The sequence below is a fragment of the Carettochelys insculpta genome, chromosome 16 (assembly GCF_033958435.1).
Source record: "Carettochelys insculpta isolate YL-2023 chromosome 16, ASM3395843v1, whole genome shotgun sequence".
In the NCBI taxonomy this organism is placed as follows: Eukaryota; Metazoa; Chordata; order Testudines; family Carettochelyidae; genus Carettochelys; species Carettochelys insculpta.
Window position 1 is genome coordinate 32,144,521 of NC_134152.1, and position 12,443 is coordinate 32,156,963.

The 12,443-nt window shown below is 43.8% G+C and overlaps 2 protein-coding genes across 12 annotated transcripts in view; one reads left to right on the top strand and one right to left on the bottom strand.

Moving 5' to 3' along the window:
- Positions 1–10,991, top strand: part of MPRIP (myosin phosphatase Rho interacting protein) — a 183,742-nt gene extending 172,751 nt beyond the window's left edge. For 5 of the 9 annotated variants that reach the window (XM_075010774.1, XM_075010771.1, XM_075010775.1 and 2 more), the window contains one exon: positions 4,551–10,982. In XM_075010774.1, coding sequence (XP_074866875.1) covers positions 4,551–4,625 — 75 coding nt within the window. In that variant the 3' untranslated portion in view covers positions 4,626–10,982. Of the gene's footprint in view, positions 1–255 lie in introns of all 9 variants that reach the window. The other 4 variants (XM_075010778.1, XM_075010779.1, XM_075010780.1 and 1 more) reach the window with 3 other exon arrangements.
- The window catches only part of PLD6 (phospholipase D family member 6), a 56,589-nt gene that overhangs the window by 43,071 nt on the left and 1,075 nt on the right, over positions 1–12,443 (bottom strand). For all 3 annotated transcript variants that reach the window (XM_075010783.1, XM_075010781.1, XM_075010782.1), the window contains exon 2: positions 11,020–11,291. In XM_075010783.1, the coding sequence (XP_074866884.1) occupies positions 11,020–11,291 (272 nt within the window). The remainder of the gene's footprint in view (positions 1–11,019; positions 11,292–12,443) is intronic.

The window sequence follows — 12,443 nt, forward strand, 5'->3', positions numbered from 1 at the left end:
CTTGTGTGCCTTTCATTTACTTCTGAAGTTTGTCACCCGGTTAATTTCCAATCACGTGTGCTTGGTGTGATTCATCAATAACAACATTCCATAATAGTCTGTTCTCTCCAGCATGTTCCACTAATCTCTCCTTCAGGGAGGCATTTTCTCTCCAACCCACACTTCCTGTGCCTGAGCACCTACCCCATGCCCATTGGCTGCTATCACCTACTCCTGCAGTTCCGTGTTTGACACTGTCCCTCTCTTCTCTCCCAGAGTCTGAAGGAAGGCCTGACCGTGCAAGAACGCTTGAAACTCTTTGAATCCAGGGACTTGAAGAAAGACTAGTTCTCCCCCTTCAGCTTGAACACGTGCACCTCCTAGTTTGCGATTGCACGGCCTGAGCACCGCGTGTTCCTAGTTCCTTATGATCCTCCTTGCTGTTGTTCGTCTCGATGCTCCCAATCGGACTAAGTGAGGCTGATGGTTCTCCCCATCCCTGCCACCTTGACTTCACAGCTTCTTTTTCTGCATCATGAGATGCGTCAGAGACTGCGAGGGAGAGGAGAGGAGGAACTTCTGTCCCCTTTGGCTCCTTCCTTCACTGTAAACCATTACACTAAGTGTCAGTATTAAGGCTCAGGAGCCTATTGATAAGCTAGCTCTGTTGTACCAACTGCTTTGGTTTAGAAACGGCCTAGCTGGTGTAGGCCAGACCTAGCTCTACTGCTGTCACATGGCCCAGTGCTAAGTACTACACCATGAGCCCATCCTCTGAGCTTTGGTTCCTTGCTTCTCCAGGGAAAAGCATGTGGTCAAAACATCCAGAAAGGCAGGTCAGTTTGTGTTGTAAGTAGCCCTGTCAGTGAGTTGTGTGCTTGGGTCACAGCACCAACAGCCCGCCAGCTGCCAGAGAACAATGAGAGTCTGCTGTGAGGATGGCTAGGGATCTGATTTTCAGCCTGTTACAGCTGTTTGTTAAACAGATTCCAAAAAAGTCTGCCACTAAGTCTCATCTCCTCCCCTTTCCTCTTTTCTCATCATGCCTGTGCTTCCAGGGACTGAACTGCAGGGCCTGTCTATTCAAATCCAGCCAGTTACAGCCAGCCCACTCCAGCCACTCTCTCCTGCTTCCATTAACTGCGATGTGTGAGAGTGCTTTCTTCCTCCCAGTCTGAGGAGGAATACGGAGGGGAAGACAGTCCACACTGGATGTGAACGTAAACACACCATGGAGTCCAAAAGCTGCTCCCTTTTCATCAGCTTCCTGCATTCCGCTCCTCTCACCAGCCCATAGCTCCAATTTTCATATTTTTATCTATGGCTACATTTTACTTTTCCAGGCTCTGCTCGAAAATAAGAGCCTCAGAAGTTGCTTGTTCTCACGGCTTCCCGGGACATCTTCCTGCCTGCTTCCAGCTCCTGAAAGAGCATCAGGCTCTTAAAAGCCCATTTAGGAGCACTGCCAGCATGAGGCCAAGGGCGTGAAGTTGCCCTGTTGAGAGAGGATTGAGGGAGCCCAGTTCTGGAGATGCAGCATTGAACCCGTACGGGTTGGCAAAGGGAAGGGGAAAAGAATCTCTATAGGCCCTCTCAACTCTTCAGTGGCCATGGTGGCTTATTCACCATGCTGGCAACAGCATTCATGTGGTCCCTCCTTTGTGTGCCTCCTTGGTTCTGTGCCCTGCACCACTGACTGAAAAGGCAACTCCTGCCTCAAATCTGAGAGCAGGGCCTGTTCCCACACAAGTGGTTTCTAGCCTACCATGGCTATTTAGTGTGGACAGGCCTAGATCACATTTGGAATGTGCCCTTGACCCTGTAGGTGAGCTAGGCTATTGCCTCTCACAAATCATGTCTGCACAGTTCACTAGCTGTATTTGCCTGATCGGGTTGGTGAAAGGGAAGTGTTTCTCATGAGCCCTGCCCAGCACTTTGATGAAGGCCTCTGCCCCAACAATACTGAGTGTAGTCTGGAAGACTTTGTTTACAAAGGGCCATTTGGCACCCCCATGTGCAGAGGCGCAGCCATTGCTGATGCTGGTAGCATGCACGTTCAGTGGGGGAGGTTCCAGCCAGCTTTTGTGGTTGGACAATCCAAAGAACACACCAAACCTTCCTTAGTGACTCTGGTACTATTGTCTAAACTAGGTTTGAAACTTACTTCTGGTCTCTCCCATCAGCCGCTCACGTTTGCCATCGGCTCAGCATTCCTGGTTCAAGGAGCTGCTTGTGTAACCCACAGATGCCCAAAAAGCACAGTGAATTCTCAGTTTGGTTGGTGGCTAGAGACTGTTTCAAAAAGTCCCATAATCACCCCAACCCTAGCCTCCGATTCCATCCAGAGCAATGTTGTTCACACTGTAACTCTGTTGGTGATGCTAGTAGTGGGTCTCTCCAACCTCCAGTGGCCAAGGCATGGGCCTGTCTTCCAACCCAGGAGGACTAAATGTGACTTCTTCCCTTGGTGCTCTTTATTCAGTTAGAGGGGACGCTGTTTAGACAAAAAAAAAAAAAAAAAAGCATTCCCTCCCTGCCCCAAATTCTCACCCACTCTGCATGGCCTGAGCATGTTGCTGTTGTTTGTTTGTTCATTCTGTGCTTGAAAGATGTCAAAGTTGTCTGCCTGATTCAGCTCCAACTTATCCCTGTAGCTCCATTCTCTTCAGTGGGGTTCCACATATTCACCAGTGCAAGATCGCTATCCTACCCACTACATTTGGAGGCCAAGTTCAGATGAAGGTGGGAGAAGGGTATCCCAATGGAAAGTGAGACTTCAGTGGAAGCTACAAGTAGCCATGGGCATTGTGGCTTTTGGCCTGAACTCTGGAGCCCCACAAATTGTGAGGGGATGTGTTGCACAGTGGAGATGTTGGTGCTGGGATACAGGTTGCATCTGCCTTTAGGTACTGCCAGGCACGGTTTCTCGCTTGAAGTTTTCCATGCATCTCGTATGTCCCTCCACATGCTGCAGAGGTATTCAGATGTTACCTGTGAGACCCAGAGACTCCATCTCTGACCTTTCCTGGTCCTCTCCCATGAACATTCACCAGAAGAAATCATCCCTTTGTTGTTCTGCTCCATCACAGCCTGTTTGGGAGTGGAGGGGTTCTTCCCTTTGCTAGCTTCCAAATCCTGAGTTCTCCCTTCAGATGGTGGAACCTCTAGGATACATGCATGGGTAGAATGAAGTCCTTCAGCACTGGGAATTCTTCTGTCAAGACTCCACTGAAATGTGATGTTTCCAAGGATGCAGCCCAGCCTGTGCTCCCCTGGAGTCCAGTGAGCGTTTCTTACTGTTAATCCATCTGAGCAATATGTGTTCTGTTCTCCTTTTGGAAAAGCCTCTCCTCTCTCTCTCCCAACTTCGGCCAAGCTCTGATCTTCTTGCTAGCCAGTGACATAATTGCAGCTTTGTTCACTTATTCTGGTTATGATCATTTAAGGGTGGGAAATGAACGTCACACCTTGTCTCCATGTAGTTGCATGCCCATGGGATGGAGGCTGCAGCATGATTCTATAGCTAAGCATGGCCTGATGCTCTTTGTGGTACAGCTTTATTGCACAGAGCCTCAGAGGAATACTGATTAGAGATGATCCCAGGGAGCTGAAACCACCTTTTTGTGCTCTCCGCTTCCCTGTTCAGCTACTCTTTTCTTGAGGTTGTCTCTCTGCTTGGACCAGGTACTCTGTGAGTTATGGGGATCTAACTTTTACCTCTACCTCTGTCCAGTTCCTAATTTCATAATACTGGAGAAGGATCATTAGAGGAGGAAGTGTCTGGTGGAACCCCACAGATGTAGATACCATTAGGCTGGTGCTGCAGTGACATGAACTGCTGCAGAGGTCGTCTGGAGGGTTTCAGCGTGCTGATGGACAGCTTGGTGTTTTGGGACATGCATATTGAATTGGATGCTCCAGGAGAGGTGAAGGAAAACTAGTTGAAATGAGGACTGTCTTTTCCATCTTTTGACCCAGATAATGTACATGGGTGAGGACATGTGGAAAGGCACTGTTTGTTTGCAAAGTGGAAGCACTTTGATAGGCGTGTAAAAGAGCAGAGAGAAGCATGTCAAGCAGTGGAATAGACAGACGCATAATGAGGTGATAGTGAAGAAATGACAGATCCAGTGGGTTAATCTGAAAAGCTGTCTACTTGTGCCCTAGTCCCATAATTATCTTTTAAAGAGTCATATTAAGGGGGGGGGGGTGGGGGACAGGACAGAGGAGGCCTTGTTCAGGTTTGTTTTTGTGAGGTACCGGGTCCCAAGGAGTGAGGCAGACAGATGCTGCTTAAATAGAATCTTTGATTTGATGTATTTCTTAAACCATTATCCTTTCTCATGTGCACATACCCCAAGCAAAAGGTTGTAATTAGGGAAGCTTTGAGTAGACCATGTCAGTTTTTTCCCTTGAGGAGGTATGTAGAAGTTTTGTTAAAGTCCTGGATGTGGATATGATGGATGAGACACTGACAGTAACAGGCTTAAGCAAGTTGTTTGTTCAGGCTAGCTGGTATTTTTTCTTTAAGGCTCGTATCTCTTTATTTCTTACCTTATTGCAAACTCCAGTCACCCTGTGACCTCCATCTTACTGGGTCAGTGGATCAGCTTGAAAGGATTTGCTTCAAGGTGTGCCAGGATTAATGGATCAGGAAAATCTGAACTCATGGGAGTGCATCTTTCAGTGAAGGATTGCTACTGGGGATCTTCAGATAATGCATCCTGCACCACCCTTCTGGACCTACACACTATACCTGAAAGCTAACTACACGTGCTGTTTTACTGGGGTGAAGTGGAGCCAGAGATACCAGCTGTAACCAAACAAAGAACGAGCATCACAAGAAAAGTTTCTCTGGAGAGGAAGTACACACTGTGCATGGCAGGGTGACTGGGATCACTGTTTGGTATATATTTGTAAAGCTTCTAAGAATCTAACAGATCAAACAGGTGTTGTTTTATTGAACTTGCTGTTCTAAAATATTAAACACCTAAACAAAAGGTCTTGTACAAACATGGTGGTGGTTATATTCTGTGCTTATAAGAGTGCGTTATGAAGCTGAGACATCTCCAGAAAATGACTTTGGCTTTGTTTTTAATGTTTTTCTGCTATGCATAGGGTATGCCTTTTAAAGTCAGGTGTTGAAGGGAGACATCAGAGCAGCTGGTTCTGTGCCCATCTGTTTCTCCATCCCATCAGACTGTGGCACTCCCAACTGAAATGAACTAAACACATCCATGTTGTAATAACTGATACTTCCAGAGGTCATGAACAAAGAAACTGTGGTGCAAGGATGCCCTTCTGTTCTGGCATAGGCCTCATGACACTTTCCTCCCTTCCTAGTTTTGATGGGCACTTACCTGAGCTGGGAGGGGCCCTCCTTCAAGTATTAAGCAGTGTGTTCACCTCCACTCAACCCCCAGTAAACACAGATCTACCTGCAGATGCACAGGTTAAAAAAAAATGCAAGTCTTGGTTGAGTGCATTGTTCTGTGTTTCACCCTAGTCTTGCCTTCTGCTTTTCTCCAGGAGGCTAGAATCAGTGTTTCTCAGATTGAATTGATGAGGAGGGTGAGGGACATAGCAAGAGAACCCTCCCTCCCACCCCCTTTGCCAAAGACACAGATTCCATTTTGCATCTTCCAATGTGAGTGAAACAGCAGGGCATTTTGCAATTCACTTTTCCTCTGGCTGTTCCAGGCACCCTCCACACATGACACCAAAAAAAAAAAGGCATGGGAGCTGTTTTGCTTGCAGTGCTCTTAAAGGCACAATATATAGTGTGGAAAAAATATATATGTATTGCAAGCAGCTGCATTTTAGACAGTCCTACACTATGAAAAGTACCAGAATGTGAGGTCTAGTAAAACCAAGTTCTAAGTAGCCTTAGAAATATATACAACTTCTAATTGCTTCCAAAGTTTTGTCTTTTGTGGAGAATTTTTCTGGCATTTTTTTTCTTCTGGAAACAATTAGATAATTCCTTTTTAACTGTGATTCCCCCCCCCCCCACCCCCTTTATCCATCTACAAGAGGGAGCAATTTTTTTCCATTTGCTTCAAAAGCAGAATTGTGCTGATGTGCAAAACACAAAGCTATTTTTCTGTAACAAGCTGAATGGAGTGCATTTAAGCAGTCCTAAGCATTGTAAAATGTCACTTTTGTAATGACTATATACTTGATTGGAATTCCTCTAGACCTTTGCATTTTTGTGGTTCATATACAGTACTTAGTTTGTTGTGAACACTTAAGCACATGCACGCTCAGTGTAGCTTGCCTTTACTTTGTAATTTTTTCCATTTTTTAAAAAAAGCTTTGTTATTCTCTTTAAAATAATTTAAAACCTGTATAGTATTCAAAGCACGCAATGTAAATATTTATTACTCAGAAGTTAGCGGAGAGTTTTTGTGTGTATGACTAAGTTCTGTTTTTGTTGTTTTAAAATCTTGTTCTAACACAGAGTCTCTGTTGGGGTTGGAAGAGATTTGAGTGTAAGATGTTGAACCTACCCTGTGTCCTCTTACTAGAATGTTTTTGATGACTGTTATAAATGTCTTTTACAATTCTCTGACTTGTACCTTTAGCTTTGAAGATACCTGTCCAAAGAATGTGTCCAGTCTGTTTGAAAACTGTAAACCTGAAGCGCTATAAATCATTTTTCCATTGAGAATTCAGTAATCTTGTATTTGATAGTGGCATTAACACCCTGTGAATGTGCAAAATTGCTATCTATATATAGTAGTAACTACTGTGTGACTAGAGCATACACAGATATCCTTGCACGGTAACTTAGCTCTGTTGCAGTGAGTGAACTAAGGTTCTAGGATTTTAGGGCCTTGTGTATAATTTTGTAACTCACTTATGCATCAGCATTAAAGCTACTTTGTAAGGCTACATGGAATTTACAAGGGAACTGTCTCCTAGCTGTGCAGTTAAATATTGTACAACAGCATGGAAATTTACTGTAACTTACAATGATATGTAAGTAACTGTTTAAAATATAACTTTAAATACCTTGTAGTTACTACTGAGTTGCACTTATGATGTGATCCCTACCACTGTATTACAGAGCATTTCTTAGAAATGGCTGCAGAAATATTGTTGCATGACTGGCGAAGGACGCTGAATAGTAATGGGGGCTGAAAACAAAGCTGTCTGCTCTAGGGGTTTAACTTGCCTCAGCCTGCACTTTAAGAGACTACTACAGGAGAATGAGGGAGCAGGAGGCATTAACAGAAACTTGACTAGCCTTTGAGTTGGTACCAGCAACACTAATCCACCTGGCCCCTGACTTATTAGTTTAGTGCAATCACAGACTATTCCTCACCTTTCCTGTCTTGAGATTCTGCTGGATAGGGCAGCAAGTTTTTAATCTAGAGAGAGCAAAGTTTGTCATAACATACTAAAGATTTGATATGTAGCAAATGAGGCTTCTTAGTTTTCGATTCACATTCATCCTTTTGGGACCTACAGTTTTGGGCTGACTTGAGATTTTAAACGGGGGGGGAGACGTGACAGAGAGAAATGGTGCACGTTTGGGTGTTAGGTCTGTGAAGTGGCAAGAAATACCCAAGTGTTGATGATCAATCTTCTTCACTTCACACTACTAACCCAGTAAGTGCTGAGGGATTGCCTTAATTCTGTCCTGTCTTGTGCATGCCTTCAATCACCAGTCCTGATCAAGAAAGATCAGTTCCTGATTGAAATGCATGCGCCATCCACTACCAGCTGAGTGGCAAGACCCTGAGTCCCTGGTGGAGACAAAAATAGAAATTGCAATTAATTGTGGTATATGGTGAACACTCAAAAATCAACCATGTCTCTAGTTCCTGTGATGATGCAGGACAGAGAGAACTACCTGCCCAACTTGCAAACCTGACTGTGTAGTGTTGATGGCAGCAGATCAAACCCAGGAAAGTGTGTAACTTACTTCCTGGGTTACTACTGTGCTGGTTAAAAGACTTCTAGACTAGCCTCAGAACTAGCATGAAACAGGAGTGGTGACCAGGGAAAAGTGGCAGCTGTGTTCTAACACTAAACCCATCAGGCTGCAGGTCTGAATGGTGTGCCTAAGGCGAGGGTTCTACACACCTCACCCAACAATAGAGTGATGTGTCAGACCAGATTAATTTACTCTTAAAAAGGTGAATGCATGTGCGTTTCAGACCCCTGTGACACTGAGTATGAATGGAGTCTTCTTTTCTCTCCCCCTCCTCTTACTTTTATTTCAGTGCTTTAAAAAAAAAAAGTCACTGTTCCTGATGAACTGTTCACTGTAATAAGAAACATCACTTTTGTCACACTATTTATTCCTTACAAATCCTGTGAGACATGCCAGGTTCCCGTGGATGTAGCTGACCATTACTATGTTGTAAATATAATTACCTAACTTTACATAAACTATATCGTAATAAACTATTTTTGCACCACCCTTTACATGCTGTGTAGTGAGGTGCTTGTTTGGACAAGGTGGAAAGGAGATGCAGGGTTTTCAGTCAGTCATGTACTACCTTCCTATCATCTTCTAAGTTTTCTCTCACACCTTACTGTTCAAAGCATTGTGATGCTAATACTTCTGACTTTTGCAGTGGAAGACTTCCCACAGCTGGTGCAACATTGATATCTGCAGTGACAGATTCCTCCCACATCTTTGCCACTGCACCTTACCATACTTTAAAGAGATCAGACTAATCTCCATTTGCCTTTTTTTTGTTGGGTGCTCTGGCCACAAGGGGCAAGTGGGGATTTTGTGAGCTACAGGCCACAGGGTGCCCATCACACTCTTCATACTGTTCAGCTGTAGTAGTAACTGCCCTGAAAAAGTTACTTGAGCTATCCCATTCCACAGCAGCAAGGGCCTGGATAAATCCTCTGGCTTTGTTGAAATGTGGGGAGTTATTAATAGGGTTAATCACTATACTAATTATCCTAGGGCATTGGCAACACACTAGTGGGACTTTTTACTACACCAATGTTATGCACATTAACAAATTTTTAACCTGTTACAGGGAAACAGACAACCTGTATCAAAATTCACTCATTGTTTGTGTCCCAAACTTTTAACCTACCTGATAGCACAAGAGCAAGACTAAATTTCCCAGAATACTCAGAACAGCTCATCTCATTTGTCTAACATGACCTCTGCTATGATCATGGGTACTACATTCTGTTGTGAAAGCTGTACTTTCTGTTAATTACTGGTACAGCAGCAAACCTGGTAAGCCCAATGAACTTGAAGCTGTAAATGTGGAATAACATTTGTTAGAAATAAAAATTGCCTCACTAAATTGAAAAGACAAGAAAAAAGGCCAATTACCCAGGGAAACTTTGTACAACCAGTCAAACACCATGGCCTGAACCACATGTGGCAAAGGCTGTTATTGGGACCCTACAACTCGATGCTTTATAAACTTTATTCTGCAGTTAGTTTTAAAAATCAAACATTCACTTTGGCACAGAAACACACACCCTCTTACATTCCACATCACTCTTTCCAATATACGTGCAAATTGGTGTATTCTTATTCCAGGTCAAGACCACAAGAACTCTCATTAAGAGCCACAGGTGTTAGGGTATAGAACCTTAACTAGCCTCTTAACCTCTGAGGAGAGACTCAGATACATTAAGTAGGGGAGAGCTTACACACATGCATTGGCATAACAGCTTCCGTTGCCCATCGCAAAGACATCTTCAAGAGCAAAGTAATCTGGTTTTGATTTTTTCCCTCTTTTCATTACCAGCAATCACTTACTCCTCCTTCCACAATTTTAATCTAACTTCATCTTCTTCACTTAGTAGCTTTACTGTTTTTCTGATATGGATTTGGTAGTTTTTAAATTCTTTCCATGGGACAGGAAATGGCTTCATTTTCAGAAAGTAAGGAATCTGTCTGACCTCCATTTAGAAGACCACCACCACAAGTGGAAGAGGGAGCTGGATGAATTTAAAAGCCCACTTCCCAAGAAAACAAGATGTTAGTACCCAGTATGTGCAAGAAAACAGAGGGAGGCTTATACAAGGGAGAACTTGCTTCACCTAGAAATTGGATGATCCATCCTGAAGTTTAAAATGGGAAAAGTGAATTCTCTTTTGCCAGCCCAAGCTGAGCAACTGATACAGATCAGGTTAACAATTCTTTTCTCATATACAAAGCAAGAAGTCTGTCCCCTCCAAGTACTGCAGTTTCCTTTTGCTGCTATGTTCCCTGAGAGACAGCAACTCAGCTACAGTCAGTTGCTCAATACTTTGCACTTTCTTATGGGTAAGCAATTATATAAATGGGCTATTACAATAGCCAGCCCTCCACTTGTCTTTTTACAAATTGGCAGATGCTAATACCTGTTCTCCAGACCCATCAGGGCACTTTTTCTGGTCGTTCATTATGCTGCAGCTATTATGAAACAATAGATTGGAGAGAGGCCAATCAACATTCAAAATAAAATGTTAAAATTCCTGACCTCTCAATCAAGTTTTCTACAACAAACATCCTCTTGTGTCTTTTAAAGGTTAAATGTCTAATGCAGGTTCCACTCCCAACATGCTCAGTTTGTTCCATGTATGAATTACACCTTAGTGCAGAGCCCCTTATTGCATTTAGAATGAGAGACAAGGAAGATTTGCACTCCTATACTGCCGTGCATGGAATAAACAAGCAGTTTCCCAGCAAGGATCAGCCCTACTAGAAATAGGGTATAATTCTATAATGTCACTGTGGGGAAACCAGGAAGTAGCTATTCCATTGCCAAAATATCCAAGATGCTTAAAACATTCCAAATTTTGCTTTGTTCCAGTTCCTGGCATTGGCCATTATTTTTTGAGCTCCAGCACTAAAGCTGCAACATTGGCCCTTCTACTGCAACACTACTTACCAAGAAGTTCAAAGTGATGTTTAGAGTTTAGTGTAACTTCATTAGTTAATCACAGTGAACTTATGATTCACTGAAGAGTAGAGAACTACACCCTTGTATGAAGCTACAGTCTTTGTAGCTATAACAATATTAAATATAAAGAAACTTGCTAAAAATGCTCTTTGCCAAGGACCTTTTTAGCTCCAAAAGCTGGTGTCATTTTGGTTCCTCTTTCTTGGGGGAAAAATGTATAATTAGCTGGATTGTACTCTTCCCACATCCTTTCAAACTCTGCCAGGAACGGAGCCACATACTCTACATCCTCTACAATCATCACATTCTCACGGTTGTTCTGGATAGCTTGCGTGGTCCAGTTCAGGGAGCCAGTGATGAGCATCTTTTTGTCCACGATTGCAAATTTGTGATGCATGTAGCCACTTTCCTGGTCATGACGCACCTGAATCCCTGCAAAATGAATAAAACCTTTTCAATGCATGTTCTTCAAGGTAGCGGTTTTCTTGTGACCAAAAGCTACATTGCATCAATAAAAAGCATCCTAAAAGACTGGTTGAGAACCTGATGCCCTGTACTATTTAAAAAAAAAGAGTTTTTCACGCCATTCCTCAGAACACCAACTTCAAGGATGGAAGAAGAAAATAGTTTAGCCTCGTGGTCCTGGTTCTCTTGTCACCTCTGTCTCTTGTGTCAATGGTGTTTTCCTCTATTACAGTCTGCAGGAATAGGGAATTTGACTAAGCATGTTCCAATGTGCTTGCATCTCTAAGAGGCCACAGACAAGACCAGATGGAGGCCTCATAGAGGGTCCATATGGCTGCACCTGAGCAAATCACCCTATCCTTTGATATGAAAAATCACCTAGCTCCTCCCAGGTTCCTTAGGGCTAAGCCAGGCTCCCCCATGTCTCCCCTAGCTACTGTTTGTGTGGATCCTTTCCATAGCATATACATCATCTTCCAAGTTTCTCCAGGAAGTCACAGAATCATACGGCTGGAAGGGACCTCAGGAGGTAATCTAGCCCAGCCCCCTGCTTCAAGCAGGATCAACCCCTACACTCAGTTGTCCCAGCCAGGACCTCGTCCAGCTGGGACTTAACCTCAAGGGATGGAGAATCCACTGCCTCTCTAGGCAACACATTCCAGTGCTTCACCACCTGCCTGGTGAAGTAGTTTTTCCTAAAATCTAACCTACACCTTTCCCTCTTCAACTTCTGACCATTACTCCTTGTTCTGCAGTCTGACACCACTGAGAACAGTTCTCACCCTCCTTTTTAGAGCTCCCCTTCAGGAAGTTGAAGGCTGCTATTAAATCACCTGTAAGTCTTCTCTTCTGTAAACTAAACAAGCCCAAATCCTTCAGCCTCTCCTCACAGGTCTTGTGCTCCAGACCCTTAATCATTTTTGTTGCCCTTCGCTGAACCCGCTCTAGCAAATGCACATCCTTTTTATACTGGGAGGCCCCAAAACTGGACACAATATTCCAGATGTGGCCTCACCAGTGCCAAATAAAGGGGAACAACTACTTCTCTAGATCTGCTCGAAATGCTCCTCCTAATGCACCCCAGTATGCTGTTAGCTCTCTTGGCTACAAGGGCACACT